This window comes from Archocentrus centrarchus, chromosome 8 (assembly GCF_007364275.1).
Source record: "Archocentrus centrarchus isolate MPI-CPG fArcCen1 chromosome 8, fArcCen1, whole genome shotgun sequence".
NCBI lineage: Eukaryota > Metazoa > Chordata > Actinopteri > Cichliformes > Cichlidae > Archocentrus > Archocentrus centrarchus.
Window position 1 is genome coordinate 10,687,989 of NC_044353.1, and position 19,896 is coordinate 10,707,884.

Below are 19,896 nucleotides of genomic sequence, written 5' to 3' on the forward strand. Positions count from 1 at the left end.
TTGTGTAACGTAATGAGGCAGCAACATGGTCTTGGATGTCATTCTAGCTTTTGCCCTCTTTTGATGCCAGTTTGTATCATAACCAGTATAAAAGATGGGCATACCTTCCAGATTGGAAGAATGAAGCCATTGTGCAAGTGCCTTAAACCATTTTTTAGCCTCTAATGGCGACTGCTGGTGTTGCAAAGACTTCCTGTCCTATAAATGTCTGGGAAAACTTTCCATCATCCATCCATCCATCCATTCTCTTCCGCTTATCCGGGGCCAGGTCGCGGGGGCAGGAGCTTAAGCAAAGAAGCCCAGGCTTCCCTCTCCCCAGCAACCTCCTCCAGCTCATCCGGAGGGACCCCAAGGCGTTCCCAGGCCAGCCGAGAGATATAATCCCTCCAGCGTGTCCTGGGTCTACCACGGGGCCTCTTCCTGGTGGGACATGCCCGGAACACCTCACCTAAGAGGCGGCCAGGAGGCATCCTAATCAGATGCCCAAGCCACCTCAACTGGCTCCTTTCGATGTGGAGGAGCAGCGGCTCTACTCTGAGCCCCTCCCGGATGGCCGCACTCCTCGCCTTATCTCTAAGGGAGAGGCCAGCCACCTTTCGAAGGAAACTCATTTCTGCCGCTTGTATTCGCGATCTTATTCTTTCGGTCACTACCCAAAGCTCGTGGCCATAGGTGAGGGTAGGAACGTAGATCGACCAGTAAATCAAGAGTTCGCTTTTACACTAAGCTCTCTCTTCACCACGACAGACCGGTGCAGCGTCCGTATTACTGCAGAGGCAGCCCCGATCCGTCTGTCGATCTCCCGCTCCCTTCTCCCATCAGTCGTGAACAAGACCCCGAGATACTTGAACTCCTCCACATGGGGTAAGAACTCGTTCCTGAGCCGGCGAGAGTACTCCACCTTTTTCCGGCTGAGGACCATGGCCTCAGACTTAGAGGTGCTGATTCTCATACCGGCCGCTTCACACTCGGCTGCGAACCGTTCCACTGCGAGCTGGAGGCCACCCCCTGATGAAGCCAACAGAACCGCATCATCCGCAAAAAGCAGAGATGAGACTCTGAGGCCACCGAGGAAGAAGCCTTCCGCCACCTGGCTACGCCTAGAAATTCTGTCCATAAAAATTATGAACAGAATTGGTGACAAAGGGCAGCCCTGATGGAGTCCAACACCCACAGGAAACGAATCCGACTTATTACCGGCTATACGGACCAAGGTCTCACTGCGGTTGTACAAAGACTGAATGGCCCGCAACAACGGGCCAGACACCCCATACTCCCGCAGGACCTCCCAAAGGACACCCCGAGGGACGCTGTCGAATGCCTTCTCCAAGTCCACAAAGCACATGTAGACTGGTTGGGCAAACTCCCACGCACACTCGAATATCCTTGAGAGGATAAAGAGCTGGTCTAGCGTTCCGCGACCAGGTCGAAAACCGCATTGTTCCTCCTGGATCCGAGGTTCGACTAACGGACGGACCCTCCTTTCCAGCACCCTGGCATAGACCTTACCGGGGAGGCTGAGGAGTGTGATCCCCCGAAAGTTGGAGCACACCCTCCGGTCTCCCTTCTTAAAGATGGGGACCACCACCCCGGTCTGCCAATCCATTGGCACTGCCCCAGATCTCCACGCGATGTTGCAGAGGCGTGTCAACCAAGACCCTACAACCCTACAACATCCAGAGCCTTCAGGAACTCAGGGCGAATCTCGTCCACCCCAGGGGCCCTGCCACCAAGGAGTTGTTTAACTACCTCAGTGACCTCACCCCCAGTGATGGTCAAGTCATCTCCCTCGTCCCCAGACTCTGCTTCCACTACAGAAGGCGTGTCAGTGGGATTCAGGAGGTCCTCGAAGTATTCCTTCCACCGTCCGACTATAGCCTCAGTTGAAGTCAGCAGCACCCAACCTGCACTATAAACCGTGTGAGTGGAGCACTGCTTTCCCCTCCTGAGTCGCCTGATGGTTTGCCAGAATCGCTTCGATGCCGTCCGAAAGTCTTTTTCCATAGCCTCACCAACTCCTCCCACACCCGAGTTTTTGCTTCGGCCACTGCCCGAGCTGCATTCCGCTTGGCCTGCCGATACCTGTCAGCTGCCTCCAAAGTCCCACAGGCTAACCAAGCCCGATAGGACTCTTTCTTCAGCTTGATGGCTCCCTTCACCTCCGGTGACCACCATCTGGTTCGGGGGTTACCACCATGACAGGCACCAACCACCTTGCAGCCACAGCTCTGAGCAGCAGCCTCAACAATGGAGGTGCGGAACATGGTCCATTCGGACTCAATGTCCTCAGCCTCCCTCGGAATGCTGTCGAAGTTCTGCCGGAGGTGGGAGTTGAAGATCTCCCGGACTTGGGCTTCTGCCAGGCGTTCCCAGCACACCCTCACAATACGTTTAGGTGTGCCAGGTCTGTCCAGCATCTTCCCCCGCCACCTGATCCAACTCACCACCAGGTGGTGATCAGTTGACAGCTCAGCTCCTCTCTTCACCCGAGTGTCCAGAACATACGGCCGCAGATCTGATGATACGATTACAAAATTGATCATCGACCTGCGACCTAGGGTGTCCTGGTGCCATGTGCACTTATGGAGATCCTTATGTTCGAACATGGTGTTCGTTATGGACAAACTGTGGTTTGCACAGAAGTCCAATAACAAAACACCATTCGGGTTCAGATCGGGCAGGCCGTTCCTCCCATCACGCCCCTCCAGGTCTCACTGTCATTGCCCACGTGAGCGTTGAAGTCTCCCAGCAAGACTATGGAGTCCCCAGATGGAGCACCCTCCAGCACCCCACCCAGCGACTCCAAAAAGGGTGGGTACTCTGAACTGTCATTCGGCGCATAAGCGCAAACAACAGTCAGGACCCGTTCCCCAGCTCGAAGGCACAGGGAAACTACCCTCTTGTCCACCGGTGTAAACTCCGACGTACAGGCAGCAAGCCAGGGGGATACAAGAATACCCACCCCAGCTCGCCGCCTCTCACCGAGGGCAACTCCAGACTGGAACAGAGTCCAGCCCTTCTCCAGGAGACTGGTTCCAGAGCCCAGGCCATGCGTTGAGGTGAGCCCAACTATATCTAGCTGGTATCTCTCAACCTCACGCACTAGCTCAGGCTCCTTCCCCACCAGAGAGGTGACATTCCATGTCCCAATAGCCAGTTTCGATAGCCGGGGATCGGTCCGCCAGGGCCTCCGCCCTCGGCCACCGCCCGACACACACTGCACCCGACCCCTACAACACCTACTGCGGGTGGTGGGCCTACAGGAGGGCGGGCCCATGTAACCTCTTCGGGCTGCGCCCGGCCGAGCACCACGGGCTAATGCCCGGCCACCAGACGCTCTCCCTCGAGCTCCCGCCCCAGGCATGGCTCCATGGTGGGGCCCCGGTAACCCTATCCCGGGCAGGGTAAACTGTTCCCTCGTTGTTGCAAACATAGGGGTCTTCTGAACCGCTCTTTGTCTGGACCCTCACCCAGGACCAGTTTGCCATGGGAGACCCTACCAGGGGGACAAGCCCCCGGACAACATAGCTCCTGGGATCACTGGGGCACACAAACCCCTCCACCACGATAAGGTGGCGATTCACGGAGGAGCTTTCCATCATGACCTCTGTAAATACTTTCATTGGCTAACAACTTGTCAATCACAAATCAGTATCTAGTGAGCATGTGGTCTCGCAGTCAGACCCGGCACTTCTTATTACTTACAGGTTTTACTGCAACCGAGATATACTTCTGAAACCAGTGGGTGACATCACAGTAGCTACAGCCAACTGTCTATGGTTTGTGTGCTGTTGATATTAATAGGTTTGTACCTCTCATAAACATGACAGAAGAAAGCTGGTGCACTCTACTGGATTTCCAAATTGCAACTGATGGTGCTGTCAGCTGGTTTTAAAAGGAGATAATAGAAATCTAAGTTTGAATCACTACAGTATCTTGAATAGCCACTAAAATAAACTGTTGGTCAAGTTCTTCTAAGATGAGGTCATGTGGGTTTGACCCATAAGTACTCTCAACAACTAACCAGAGACGTTAGCTCTCTTCTCTTATGCTTGACCTCTCAGATCATATGGCTGATCATTAAGGTGTGTATTAGGGTTTAATACTTTTCCCGAAAATGACATGAATCAAATCCCGGGAAAACACGAGCCATTTCCCGGGAATCCCGGGAAAACGTTTTTTTTTTTGTTTTTTTTTAAATTTTAATTAGGCTTTCTGTAGCCTGTGTCGGGCTTAACCTATTTTGATATTGTAGAGGTAGCTTTCCAGCTATGTCCTGTTATGCCCAGTAGGAGGAAACATTGGCTTGATTAATGCAATAAAACCTACATCTCGGCATTCGAGTGCTCGAGCTATGCGGTGTTGTATCGTTCCTCAACACTCCCTTAATACATATAATTCGAATATTCCTGCATTGTACATGGAATTATACCAAGCTATTTTACAATTGCTGGTGCAAAACAATACGGTTCATCTCCACACAGCATTGATAAAGGCTCAGCCACGCTGTCGTGGCGACATCTGTTGCACTATATCTCCACAATGCACACCGTTCCACCAGTGGAACACTGTAATAGTCATTGAAAAGTTAACTACCGTACTACACTATAATATGACATAACACAGGGCCTTGATTAATGCACTACGACTTGGTCATTGCCATTCTGGCAACAGCAAATTTATAACGCTGTGTCTAAAGGTTAAAGTAGGTTCGTTGTGAATCGTCTTTTGAAAAACTGGCCAATCCTTATAGCCTAAAAAAATATACATTTTACTCAACTCCATTTTAAAAGCGAAATATGTTAAAGTAATCTATTTCATGATACTTCCATCACACATTAGGCCCGCATCCTAATTCATGATTGTTAGTAAGTGGCTGCAAACGAGGAAAAGAAACACAAAGTTAAACAGATATTTCTTTATTGTTCAGGGCAGGCATATTTTATAGGCTATATAATGCAATATAACAATATATAATAATATAAAATTATATAATACAAAATATCTTAGGCTAAACACATTGCCTACGATTTCAACAAATTAAAGAGGAAAAAAGTACAACTGTGTAATACCTCTATTATAACGCTTGAGATAAAGGCTAAAGCCAGCCTTAAACCGAGGCTGAACGTGCCTGAAATGAAGAGTAATGCTTTTCGCATTAAACGAACCCTTCTCTCAATATTTCCTTAAATTTTACATTCTGAAGCTTTCTTTTCTTTTCTTTTCTTTTCTTTTCTTTTCTTTTCTTTTCTTTTCTTTCGCGCAACTTTTTCCCGTATTCCCATCTTAATGTTTCCCGGGAAACGGGAAATGGTTCTGATCGCATTTCCCGGGAATCCCGGGATTAAACCCTAGTGTGTATCAGACAGCCCCCCCCCAAAACTCCAGCATACTGTGAACTTTCAGCAAATGCTTTTGGTCTAGATATCTCTCATGATCTTCCATAAGAACCTTAGGTAGATTTACTGGTAGCCTTTGAAAATGGGGGACTCTATATAAAAATGTTATATACTGGTTTACAAAGGCAAAGTTACAAAATGTTTCAAACTTATGCATCTGTGTGCCTGTGCCATTCTCACATGGCCTCAAACTGATGACACATTGACTTCCCATTATGGAGCTGGCAGCTTAAAGAGCAGTTCTCATTTAAAAATGTTACTTTCATACTATGACATTTTTCAGCGCTATAGACCCTCAAAGTACAGGTGGGTCAAAATATTGCATTCTTTAATTCTGAGTATGGGCAAGTAGATACACTGAACACATTTGTCTCAGCAACTGGGTGTTCCCTCTAACTTTTATTAAAAGTACCCAAAGAAAATAGTTATAAGCTTTTTACTTTAAAACAAAAATTGTGACAAAGTATCCATTGATCCTGAGACCCTCTGTGATCCAGGCTCTTGGTAGTCACAGTGCAAGAATTTTGAGAAACTTTCTTCTCCACTTGATTGCCACAAGAAGCATTTACTGTCTTTAAATATCTTTACTGTGATTTTCAGCATAAAAAAATCATGTGTCTGTCTCCTGTACTATAGCCTGCAACTTGTAAAATATTCAAAATATGAAATTATTAAGTATAATAGAGTATACAAATAGTAAGCTGATCTGAGACAGTCAGGTGGAAGGCACAAATTTATTTGTCATGGAACAATCCTCATTTGGGTACAAAGAGCTGTGATAAACACACAAAAAAAATACTTGTCTCTGGAGCTAGAAAAAATATGACTGAACTTCTTAAGTTTCTTGAAGACGTTTCACCTCTCATCCATATAGCTTCTTCAGTTTTCAAACCAGAAGGTGGAGAGACCCAGGCCGCTTCCGGCCATGCCCCCTTGTGGTCCGCGAATTGATGTCACTCTTCACTGCACTGGACAGCATACACGCTTATCTTGTGTTTCGGTGTTTTGTCCTTGGGATGGACCAGTTTTTGCCTTAGGGTGTGACTTGGTTTGAAGTATACTGGATGTCATGCTTGGAGAAAATTCTTTTGAGTTTCTCTGACAAGCCTGCCACATGGATGACAATGTTGTTCCTCTTGTCATTCTTATTCTCACTAGTTTGTGTTTGACCTTCTTTCCTGTGCATCTTGGGGCTTTCTTTACATGCGTGTGTTCCTTTTGTTTCCCTTTTGCCTTAGGGTTAATGTTTTCTGCCTGGTGTTGCAGGGTCCTGATCACCCCAAGTTTGTGCTCCAGTGGGTGGTAGGGGTCAGAGAGTAGGTACTGGTCTGTGTGTGTGGGCTTCTGGTAAACTTCAATGTTGAGGTTTCCATCTTCCTCAATAAGCACCGCACAGTCCAGGAACGGTAACCTATTATTCCTGGTATCCTCCCTGCTAAACCTTATGTATTTATCCACTGAGCTGATGTGGCGAGTGAAGGCTTCTACTTTGTTTTGATTTTGACCCAGGTGTCCTCCACATATCTGGACCAGTGGCTAGGTGCCATCCCTTTGAAAGAACCAAGAGCTTTAATTTCCACTTCCTCCAAGGAAAAGTTGGCTACAATGGGTGACACTGGGGAGCCCATGGCACATCCATGCTTTTGTCTGTAGAAACTGTTGTTGTACTTGACACATGTTGTGGTAAGGCAGAGGTCCAACAGTGTACAAATCTGATCTGAGGTAAAGCTGGTTCTGTTTTGTAAACCACCTCAACATCACCTTCACTAATGATGTTTCTGCACTGTGATGAATTCTGAAATCTGAGTAAAATTCTTCAAGTAAACCATTCCTCTGCAGATAATCAGTTAGCTGTTTTACATCTACTCTTTCAGAACTTTTTGAGTTGAAAGCATGGTTGGAGATTGGCCTATGATTAGCTAAGACAGTAATGGATGCCTTGAAGGCCTGTCGTATGTAGCCCACAAAACATTAAATATTAGCAAGACCTAGAATAACACATAAGCAGGCTGTAGCAGTTTTATTCTTTCTTTAACCTGAGCAGTGACTTGACTTGACTGCTAGCAGTCACTCAAATGCTTATTTCTCACCATTGTACCTTGGGATCTGCTTGAGTTTTATTCAGTGCAAAACAGATGGGGATGGTATACAAACCAATCACACAACATCACAATCTGACTATCAACTATGAATACCATCCAGTCATCTTCTTTAAATAGACCAGAGTTGGTTACACTGATCAAATCTTATTTCCTTGTGTTTCCTGGTCCAGTAAGTTTATTTCCTAGTCTCTCTCAGAGTTTCTGTTTAGCAGTTCTGTCATGGAGCATGATTCATGCAGTCTGCTCAGAAGAACTAAGGCACAACTAATGGTCTATTACATTAAGAAGAAAAAATGAAACAAAATCTTAAATGAGTAGGTATATTTGCACTTTGTAATACTTCTGTGGTGAATTAATCTATGGCTTCCCATCTCATAATCAAATCAATTTCGTTGCACAGGTACCTTCAGTGAGGATGTGATTGGAAGCAATGAAAAGGTCAGAAACTTAAGCTTATTTCACATAGTCTAAAGAATACAATGTCACAATGATTTACAATTATTAAATTTTTTTTTGTTTTTTTTACAACAGACTTTGAATATTTCTGAGGACAGCAACAGTCAGCAATTTCAAAGAGAAGCTGAAAAACTACTCAGAAGACTTCATCTTCATGACAATTATCAACAGAAGATGTCAACTGCAGACTTTCTTAAAATAGGTCCTCCTGTGAAACAAAGCCATGACACATCAGAGAAAGATCTAGCTTATACTTTTCTTCAGAGGTTGATGATGTTAGACTACAGAGCCAGAGATATTCCTGTGAGACAAGACAATCCTGATGTGAGCTGTTCACAGTCTGTTCCAGTGTCTGACAGTGATGACTTTGATGATCTATTTAGGGACAGTGCAGACTCTGATAAATCAAAAGAGTCTCATGTGCATCCAATGGATGTTCAGATGGCAGTATTTCACTGCTCAGACAGTTTCCTGAAGCAGAACATGGTTACAAAGCTGTCACAGTGTCAGTACGCCTTACCTTTGCTTGTTCCTGACCTAGTCACAATGGATATTGAATGTCCTCTGTGGACATTCAGGCAGATAACAAAAACATGGAAGAAAACTCAAATCAAGGATAATTCAAATGTTGTCACCATGAAGAGTATGCCAATCTGCAAAGCTGAGACATCCATGGTGTCATTCTTCCGCCTGGGTTCACTGTCAGTGTCTAAATCTCAGCTCATGAACAGTTTGATCAACGACCGTCACAGCACCTTCTTCCACAGGAACTGCAAAGGTAGCACCAAATCTCGCCATCTGATGGATGGTGTGGCAGAGATTGCCTGGTACTGCCCAGCTGGAGAACCCAATGACTCCTTCACTGACTGCATTGCCTTCTGTAATCTTCATGGTGATGCTCTGTTGATTGAAAAACAGCGTGAGATACTGACTGAAAAATCTTCAATCAATATTGTTCTTGTGCCAACTCTGGAAAAAGGCCAGAAAAATACTACAGTCATCCAAGCTCTTTACAAGTCACCAAAGCCTCTCATTATTCTCACTGCTGATAGTGATCGTGGTGTAGTTCAGGTGAAAGATGGAAAATACAAAATGGGTCTGAAAGACAGAAACCAGTCAGATGTTTCTGAAGAACTTAAAGGAATCATTAGAAAGGTTTTATCTGGACCTCATGCATCCTTCCAGCTTGAATCCATGGCCAAGGTCTCTGGAATCAGAGTGGATGAAGATGATGCAGTTTGCCTAAGAGGGAAATCTGCTGCAGTGCAAACAGTTAATATGCTTCAATGGATGGGAGTTTCAAAGATCAAAGATAAATTTCTCCCTTGCCAAGGTGATCTGTGGCTTGAGTGGTGCAAAATAAATAAAGAACTGTATCACCTTAAAGGAAACATTGAGAAGGACAAAAGTCAGAAAGAACAACAACTGATGAAAATACGACAAGATCAATGCAAAGATTCAAATAGTGAGCTGATGAAGTCATTCACTAAAAGGCTCTTGTCTTTGCCACCAAAAGAGAAAGAGTACTTCCTGAAATGGACTCAGATCTTAATAGATGCCCTATCTACAGATGATCTCTCTTCAATTCTCCAAAGCTATGATAAAAAGTGGACTGAGGTCTTGACTCTGAAGAAGAAACATGACAAATCTGCTCTGTTAACAAGCAAACAAACTGAGCTTGAGGAAATATCCAAAAAACTGCAGTCAGCAACCTTTGGCTTGGAGCACATCTTCAGAGAAATGGGACAGATCTATGAAGCCCATAAAGCAGTAAAACCAAAGAGCAGATTTACTGACTGGGCTAAATACCCTGAATTGGCTGCAGATCTGATGATATCAGGACACCCAGTGGAGCTGATGGACGGTGATGCAGGTCAGGTTCCTTTAACATGGATCTCTGGTATTTTAGATGAAGTTATCAAGAAACTAGGTGACCAGAGAGTTTTTGTGTTGTCTGTTTTGGGCCTACAAAGCAGCGGAAAATCAACAATGCTGAATGCCATGTTTGGATTGCAGTTTGCAGTGAGTGCTGGCAGGTGCACCAAAGGTGCGTTCATGCAGCTGGTCAAAGTGTCAGAAGAACTCAGAAAAGTCTTCCAGTTTGAATATGTTCTAGTGGTGGACACTGAAGGACTACGTGCTCTTGAGCTGGCAGGAAATGCTACTCTTCATCACGACAACGAACTGGCAACATTTGTTGTTGGCCTGGGAAACTTGACACTGATTAACATCTTTGGTGAGAATCCAGCTGATATGCAAGATGTCCTGCAGATTGTTGTTCAGGCTTTCATGAGGATGAAGAAAGTTAAACTTTCTCCGAGTTGTGTGTTTGTTCACCAGAATGTTACAGATATTGCAGCAACTGAGCAAAACATGGACGGGAAAAGACGCCTGCAAGAAAAGCTGGACCAGATGGCTCAGCTAGCTGCCAAAGAAGAGTCATGTGATGCTGAGTGCTTCAGTGATGTCATTGCCTTTGACGTACAGAAAGATGTGAAATACTTTGCCCAGTTATGGGAGGGAAGTCCACCAATGGCTCCTCCAAATCCAGGCTACAGTAAGAGCATCCAAGAGCTGAAGAACATCATCCTGTCTAAGGCTAAACAGTCTGCTGGGATCAAACTCTCACATTTCAAAATCAAAATTCACAACCTGTGGAATGCCCTGATGAACGAACAATTTGTTTTCAGCTTTAAAAACACACTGGAAATTGCAGTTTACAGAAGACTTGAGGTTCAATATGGGAACTGGACCTGGGCCCTGAGGAGCAACATGCTGACCATTGAAAATCATCTTCATACCAGAATTGAAAATGGAAACCTTGACAGGGTTGGGCATAGTGATCTTTTCAAAAGAATAAGCAAAAAATATAAGGAAGTACAAAAAAATATGACAAAGTACTTTGAGGATGACAAAGAAATGTTAGTTCAATGGAAAGGCCGATTTGAAAACAAAATAAAGGAGTTTCAAGAGGAACTGGTGAGAGGAGTGGAAAGAAAACTGGATGAAGTTATCCAGCAGAAGAAAACTTGTAAAAAGCTGGATGAGAAGAAGCCAGAGTTTGAGAACAAGCTGCTGCAAAAGAGCAAAGAACTCGCTCATCAATTAAAAGACAAAGCAAAAGATGAAGATGAACTTAAAACACAGTTCAACAGTGTTTGGAGTCACTGGGTTAAAGACTTAACTGCAGATACACAACCCATCAAAGATATCAATCTGGATGATGATCAGGCAAATATTCTTCATGACCTTGGTTTTGAATGGGGTCTTATTATTGAATCCAAAAACAATGGAAGGTACAAAATGATATGTCAGGATGGTGATTACTCTAACTATGTAGTCCTCCGCAAGCAGCAAAACACAGCAGGGCAGAACATAGTCAACCAAGTGGTTACATTGATTGTAGATGCTGGCAAAAAAGTAGTAAATCAATTTAGGGGACCTTTGGAGTATGAGGACCAGGAACTGATCAGATCACTAATAAATGATGTTGAGAAACAGTCTCTTGATGAAATTAGGAAGAAACCTGTAGCAACAAGAGGCTACAGTTCAGCTTACTTACAAGAAGTGGCCCAAAAAGTTCAGGTGACAGTGACAGAGTTTGAAAAATACAAGAAATATGCTTTCAAGAAGGAGTTCACAGTTAATCTGTTACTATATGTGTTTGAGTGGGCAAGCAGTTGGCTTTCACAGTCTCATAAAACGTTTGCAGTGAAAAACGATGCACGCACTTACTTGGAAACCAAGAGAACACAATATTTCAACATTTTCAGAAGCTTCTGCAAAGGAAGCTCGTCTGCTGTTGTGTTTGGAGAAATGATCTGTGGAAAACTGAAGGTTTCCACTGTTGAGGCTGTCTGTAACCAGACTGCCATTGATCTTGCTGGAGAGATGAAGTGCAGTTACCCTGTGTTCAATGAGAACAGACTGAATTTAGAGAAACACTTGTTGAAGTCGCTTGCCGAGAAAGAGGACTTTGATGCTTTCATCACCTACATCCAAAATCCAAGGAAGCAAGTAGAGGCTTTTATAAAAGAGAATGTGAATGCTTTCATGTCTGGAGAACACAAAGTTAAAGCAATGAATATACTTTGGAAAAATGTGGCCAAAATTAAGGAGGTTGTCCATCAAGCTTTATTTAATGCAGTCGAAGAAGTCAAAAGCCAGAGTGGAGACATAGACATGTGGGCAGGGAGGTTTTCCAGTTTCCTCAATAATAAACTGACTCTTGATGCCATCTCCTGTCAAAACTTCAAGGACATAAACAATTTTGACTTTCTTAAAGAAGAGATTGAGAAAGGCCTTGAATCCATTACAAAGGAGATGAAGCAGCTTTCTCTGGATAAGATGAATGAATTCAGACTGAGACCTGATCAAATCCTCATCGATCAGCTGTGTGACTGCTGCTGGGAAAAGTGTCCGTTCTGTGCAGCTGTTTGTACCAACACTATCAAAGATCACGTGAATAAGCACAAGATAGATCACAGCTGTCCCTTTCATCGTTCTCAAGCAGTCAATGGTTGGCACTACAAATACACTGAGGAAATGTGTGTTGAGTTCTGCACAACAAAAGTTGCAAGTGACGGCCTATTTTACCCAGATGGAGTTTCAACAGAGCTCTTTTTTTATAAAGAGTACAGAAAAGCTGGGCCAAGGTTTGCTGACTGGAGTATTACACCTGATAAGTATAGGTCAAAGTATTGGACATGGTTTGTTTATCGATTTCAAAAGGACCTGGAAAACTACTATAAGTTAAAATTCACAATGGATCGTGAGATTCTTGAAGGTTGGAAAGCAGATCAGGACGAGGCTATTCAAAGTCTAGATGAAATGTACAAACTGTGAGTGAGCCAACATAGTTTCAACTCTGCTGAAAATGACAACAGCTGTTTTCATGTAATCATTCGCAAATCAAATAACAGTCACATTTATTACTCATTTAAACATTTGAATGTGGAGAATCAATAGGTGAATACACTGGTAAACAGAAAGCTGCTTTAATGAACACTCACACAGGAGAGCTCATGGGAACAATAATCATTTTGAGAATGCAGTGAGAAATAAAAGCAAACATGTTAATGTTAATATTATGGTATCATCAACAAAGTTTATGATTAGGAAACAATGTTTTGCATTTAAGGAAAAGACAAGAAGGATGCTTTTCAGTGTTAGAAATGATTAAATTGTTGCATGTAAGGATGATGATATATTTTATTAATTTATAATGTGAAATATATGAAACTGAGCTCATATAGAAAGAGCTGTTTTGTGAGTTGACGGGGGTGGGGGTCGGGGGGGTATATGTCGTCAAAAATAGCATATTCTGGATAAGGTGTAGAAGTCATTAGTTTAACCTGTTTAACTACTTTTCAATCAAACAAATATTATCTGATTCTTGTGTTTCAGCAAATCAAATGTTGTCTGTATACTTGTATGTTTTATTATCTGCATATTAACAAAACATAAAGAAGAACATGCATGAGGGATATTTTATGTCTTTATTTCTCATGTTTTAAAAGCTACTTTCTGTGGCTCCGTTATCATAAGAAGTCACCATAGCAGCTAGCTCCACATGTATGATTTTGGCAGTTTTAACCAGACACAAAACCTAAAAGAATTTGTTCCTCCAGCTGGAGCTGAACCAATGACCTTGTGCTTGTTATGGAAACATATAAACCACTACACTATAGAAAATATTTTCTCTTGTCATTTAACATAACACTGAATTTCAGATTGTTTATTGGAGGTAACAAATCTAATGCTTAGTTTTCAAGGATAATTTTGTTTCATTACACCATTAGTGGTAGAAAATGAAAAAATTAAGATGAAATACAAAGCTTAAAGTGGGTGACAACACATCCAATAATAAAATTAATATTGTGCACTCAAAGAAAGCATCTATCAGACTGACCCCACAGCCAGTGATCCATCCATCTTTTTAACTGCTTGTCTAATTCAAGGCTGCGGTGGGGCTAAAGTTTATAAACAGAAATGTTTATTCAAATCACTGCTCTTCTGTTTTTTTTTTTTTCCAATTCACTTCTGTCTGCAAATACATGTTTAGGGTCACAGAGGGTAATCCTGTGGAATTCTTGTGCTAGATTACAGAAACACTCAGTAAACACATTTTGATTTGGTATTTTAATTGGACTTTGGAATTAAACTTTTCAAAGACAACAAAATGAGAATATTCTGATTTAAACACTTTAGAAAACTGGATATTTTGAAACTTTTTTTTTAAGTTTGAAAAAAACTTTGAAACAGGACTTCCTGCTCATCAGGAAGTCCTGTTTCAAAATCTGTCTGCCTCAAATCTGTCTCCAGCCAGTTTCAACCCAATAAAAGAAATGCTTATAAGTAAAAATATTTTAATTTTTCAATAGAAAATTAAATACAACCAAAACCTTATGCCAGGCTTAATATCTGCAGGGGTTTTTTTTCTGTTTTTTTTTAGTCAAGGTTTTTTACATAAACATTTTCACAAAGCACTCATTATCCCTGTTAATCACAGTCTCTCACCTCAACATCGGCACCCCTCTGTAGGGGATTGTGAATTTCCCATTTCCCATCGCCCCAACAACCACCACTTTTTAAGTTGCACACAAGAACAACACCATCAGTGTTGACATGGAAACAAGGATTAAAGGGCAGTGCCAGGTCATCTTCATCGCAGCTGATATTGATCTGGAATCTGAGTTGATCAGTGATTATACAAATATAGTTTTAATATAAATTACAGAGCTTAGAAGAATGTACAGCTTTAAAATACTTGTACTAGATTTGTTTTTCCTACTGCAGGAGTAAAAGCGCAGGTATCATAATTTGAATGTATATTGTTATTATACTGTAAAATAAATGTTATGTGTTTTGTTAGCTTACCTCTCTGCATCATGCAGAATTAGCCCCTTTATCTTCACTTTATCTCCAGCTCTCAGATCCACATTCTTCAGCTCAAGTTGCTGAGAAACATGTGGTTAGAATTAAATTAGAAGAAGACTTCAGAGCAAATAAACAATGCATTTTTTTAGTTTAGCAAATAATAGATTAAAGGAGATGTAGCTTATTTGCTCACATAGTATGACATGCACAAAATTAAGATTACCATACCATACTGGTTGATGGTAAGTAGTTGGAAGATCTATACAATGGAAAGGGTCTTTGATATATTGTTGATTAATCTAGATCAGAAATATCTACAATGGTGTAATATACACATGCATTTTTACCAGTATATTATGCAAAAACCTGTGTTTAAAAAAAAAATCTAGTTGAATTGGTATGCTTCATCATTTGAGATGATCTGTGGAGCCTATCCCAGTGTCCATAGGGTGAATGGCAGGGTGCACCCTGTACAGGCCACCACCCTCTAGCAGGGCTAACAAAGAGAGACAGACAGCCATTCACACTCACATTCACTCACATTCACATCTATGGGCAATTTAGAATCACCAGTTAAACTAACCACACTAACTGCATGTCTTTGTACTCTGGGAGGAAACTGTATGGAATTATATTTATACCAAGTCACGCGTGAGAATAAACATCATTTGAGCAAATAATTTAATTAACAAGTGCAGGTATTCATTCCTTACACGTAAATTCAACAACCCGTGCATGTAGAACTCAACAGTCACACACACAAAGAAGCCATTGTGCATGCAAGTGTCTGCTGTACACGTGCTGCTGCAGTTTCATACTCTCATGGGAAACTCACTGCACTGAATCCTGCTCACTGAATGCAACTGGCTTGACTGTTTGGGCGGAGCCTAACATGGTTGGCTGTTTTAAACCTTATTAGTTTACAATTTGGAAAATAATGTTTGCTGGCTGCTGAGTTCTGCTGTTGAATTTACACATGAGGAATGAATACCTGCGCTTGCGAAATTAAATTATTTGCTCAGATTATGTTTTTTCTTACGCGTGGCTTTTGACACGAATATAATTCCATAGAACCGAAGTAAACCTACGCAGGCATGGGGAGAACATGTAAACTCTAAACAGAAAGGCCCTGGCCAAGGTGCATTCAAGCCTAGGACCTGCTTGCTGTGAAGCAATAGTGCTAAACGCTGCGCCACCATGCTGTCTTGAGGCAGTCCTATTTTCCGTGCCCATAATTTTCCTTTGACCTTTAACCTTGAGGTCAGGGTCGCCGAGGTTCAAATTCATCCAAAATTTTAAGTGGCTGCATCTATGGTGTGAATTTGAACATTCTGCCTCACATTGTTCTTGCGTTAACATGTTCACAAGATTTAAAGAAAAACTTGCCCTCTAATGTCTGACCTTCACCCAATCATGGCAAAAATCTTCGTGCAGATTTAGTATGAATCAAACTGGTAGTTTTGCTGTAATATTTTTAACAAACAAACATAAACATAACAAACAGTACTTTGGGCAAGGTCTATATAAAATGAGTTTGATATTTGTGTATTTACTTATAAATTATACTCTCAAAAGTATTCACTCACAGTTTTCACTTAATGGCCACAACTGTATAAACCAAGCACCTACACAGTAGGCATGCAGACTGCTTCTGCAAACATTTGTGAAAGAATGGGTCGCTCTCAGGAGCTCAGTGAATTCCAGTGTGGTACCGTGATAGGATGCCAGCTGTGCAACAAGTCCAGTCGTGAAATTTCCTCACTACTAAATAGTCCACAGTCAACTATTAATGGTATTGTAACAAAGTGGAAGTGATTGGGAAGGAAAAGAACTACACATAAATTCAACTTTTGCCAACTTTCTGCAACGTCAATTACTACAGACTTCCAAACTTAATGTGGACTTCAGATTAGCTCAAAAACAGTCTGTAGAGAGCTTCATGGAATGGGTTTCCATGGCAGAGCAGCTGCATCCAAGCCTCACATCACCAAGCATTGCCAAAAATCTCTATAAACACTCCTAAAACTTGTGGAAAGCCTTCCCAGAAGAGCCAAGGCTGTTATAGCTGCAAAGGGTGGGCTGACATATTAAACCCTATGGAGAAAGAATGGAATGTCACTCAAGTTCATATGAAGGGAGATGAGCTTTTAATCAATGTGATTAAGTATATCAGTTTGCCAGTAGCACAGACTGAACAATACTATAGTGTTGGTATGTGCTAGTTCAGATGTTAATTATTTTATACTTAAAACCATAATCTTTTTATCTCAGCTTTTTCTTACTGATCCTGTAAAAGAAGAGATGGACAACACAGGCATCAAGGAGGTAAGATTTGTTACATTTTAAACAACATCTTATACAACATCTCGATGCATCATGGAATCCCTTTTTGACTGGAACTGGAACAGGAAGACAATGGCCCAAGCCAATGCTTAAAGTTGTGCATGAGACTATTTGACCATGAAAAAGGAATCTGGAGTGCTGAAATTGGTCAAATTAAAGTCCAGACTTAAATCCTACTGAGCAGATTTAGGATTTAGTGGATTGAAAGACAGGTCACAGAAAAGTTTCATCCAAAGCAAGTCTCTGGGAGTAGCTAAAAACTAAACTGACTGTACTCAATAAGAGACTGTTGAAAAAGTACATTAAGAAGTCATTGCCAGCAAGAATTCAAGCTGTTGCAATTACGTGTGAATAAGGATTATTTAGTTGTTTCAATTATTTCGCCAGGCAGCACGGTGGTGCAGCAGTTAGCACTGCTGCCTCACAGCTGGAATAATATCTAGAAGGTCTGGGTTTGATTCCACCTTGGCCCGGGACTCTCGCTGTGTGGAGTTTGCATGTTCTCCCTGTATCTGTGTGGGTTTCCTCCCACAGTCCAATGACATGCAGTTTCTGGGGTTAGGTTAAATGGTCACTCTAAATTGCCCATAGGTGTGAGTGTGAATGGTTGTCTGTCTCTCTGTGTTGGCCCTGCGACAGGCTGGCGACCTGTACAGGGTGTACCCTGCCTCTCGCCCAGTGTCAGCTGGGATAGGCTCCAGCCCCCCCTGCGACCCTGAACAGGATAAGTGGAAGAGAATGGATGGATGGATGAATTATTTGCCCAATTAATAACAATACATATTTTTAGTTTTAACGCTTTATGACTGACAGGAGTACAAGTGTTCCCATTTGCATATCTATTTTTAAATGCTGGCAGAATAAGAGAGTAATAATTAATTTTGCATATAAAAAACATTAGAGTCCAGACACAGGAGCCTTATTTAGCAATCTGATCAGCTGTTCATAGTACTTCCAGTATTTAAATATACATCATCACATTGTCAGCATAAACTTCATAAATCATCTTGTTTTCATGTTTGCCACAAACTGTGACAACAGTGGGTCCAAACTTTTGACTGGTACTGTATTTTATTTTCATTTTTGCTATAGCTCATATAAATGAAGTCATGAACACACTCAAAATACATTTTCTGTGGTTTGAAAGGATTTTGTCCGACTTTTTTAATTTATAATTTTGAAGGATGCAACTATGACATTTCTGTATGAAAAATGTATAAAAAATATTTTTAATTTCGTTGTAGTCTCCAGCACTTTTTTGCACTTTATTTAGTTCCAGTTTGCACTGTAATGTAGTCTACAGTGCAAACTGGACTCGTGGTGTATGTGTGTGTGTGTGTGTGTGTGTGTGTGTTTATGTTTTTTTCTTTTTTTTTTTAATACTCCTGCCTATTTTCATTGTTTAGTTTTGGCCTGTATTCTTGTCTGGCACTAAATGTTTTAGCTTAGGATCCAAGAAATAATTTTTTTGTTCTTATATATATATATATGGGTTGTTTTATTGGTGCTAATTTAAAAATATTGGTTGCATAAGAATATAACAAATAAAGAAACAAATACAACTGATTTTCTAAACATGCAAGTGAACACAAACATGCAGATCATATGAAATGACAGATCATTACAAGAGTGACACTAAAAGCATTCACACTGACTAAAACAGCTCTTCTCTCGATCCTTTAAAATGTTGCTCCATCCCAGTCCACCTTACCTGAAAATCAGCCACATGCTCACCACCTTGGGGACCAGAATCTCAATAATCATGTCAGTGTTGTTAAACATCATCATCCACCTACTGCAGCAATCTTTCTTTGTTACATAAGTTTAGACGCACTCAAGTTTCTTAAAGCTCTTAAACTGATCCAAAATAATCAATTCACAGAGGCTTTGCTTAAGCTGCAGAGCACTAACAATCAAAATATTTCCAGTTCCTGAAATGCTGACCATAATTTTCAGGCAAAAGCGCTTTCATGTTAACAGCAGATTTCACCACTAAGTACTTGAAACAATCTGTGCTGTTGAACAAACATGCCTGCTGTACTTTGCCGGTAAAAACATGCTGCAGTAACAGAGCACGGTTTGACTCAGACCAGCAACAAGCCTCCACCAGCTGGTAAGACACGGAGAAAAGGGTCTCTGGATCACTCTCATTAAAACAATTGTAACAGCAAAGACTTTTATCATAACACTGTAGCATTTTTTTTTTTAAGTAAACATTTCACTCTGTAATTGCAGTGAAATTATAGACTAAAGTGAATGAAGCAAAACTCAACACAAACATAAAAGTAGTTTAATGATTTTGCAAAGGTGCATTATGTGTGCACCTCTGCCAACTAAAGTGATGCAAAGAATGCCTTTTGTGATCTTTTTCACAGAGGAGTGGCTTGGAGCCTTCAATCTGTCACTTGGGCAGAGAGCCACGAAGAAACAATGACTTTTTGCCTTCATGATTTCCTTAGTTATGTGTAGCAAAGATTCAGCAAAATGGAGACATTTCTCCAGTTTTGGTACATATTAACATGATAGCATCACACAGTTGCTAAAAATGTATGAATAGCACTTTCATGAATCTTTCATTCCACCACATCCCAAAGTTAATAGTTGAATTGAGATCTGGTGACTTTCCAAATATGCTCAACCCTAATCTAACCCTAGGAAGAAGAATATGAACTTTTTATTTTTATTAAATTGATCTCCCAACAACCTTAACAGATGAT

The 19,896-nt window shown here is 41.7% G+C and overlaps 1 protein-coding gene across 1 annotated transcript in view; it reads left to right on the forward strand.

Annotated features, from left to right (window-relative positions):
* The window catches only part of LOC115784292 (interferon-induced very large GTPase 1-like), a 30,536-nt gene extending 17,351 nt beyond the window's left edge, over positions 1–13,185 (forward strand). The window contains exons 5-6 of the mRNA XM_030735458.1: positions 7,916–7,939; positions 8,033–13,185. Of these exons, the coding sequence (XP_030591318.1) occupies positions 7,916–7,939; positions 8,033–12,802 (4,794 nt within the window). The 3' untranslated portion in view covers positions 12,803–13,185. The remainder of the gene's footprint in view (positions 1–7,915; positions 7,940–8,032) is intronic.
* The last annotated feature ends 6,711 nt before the right edge of the window (positions 13,186–19,896 follow it).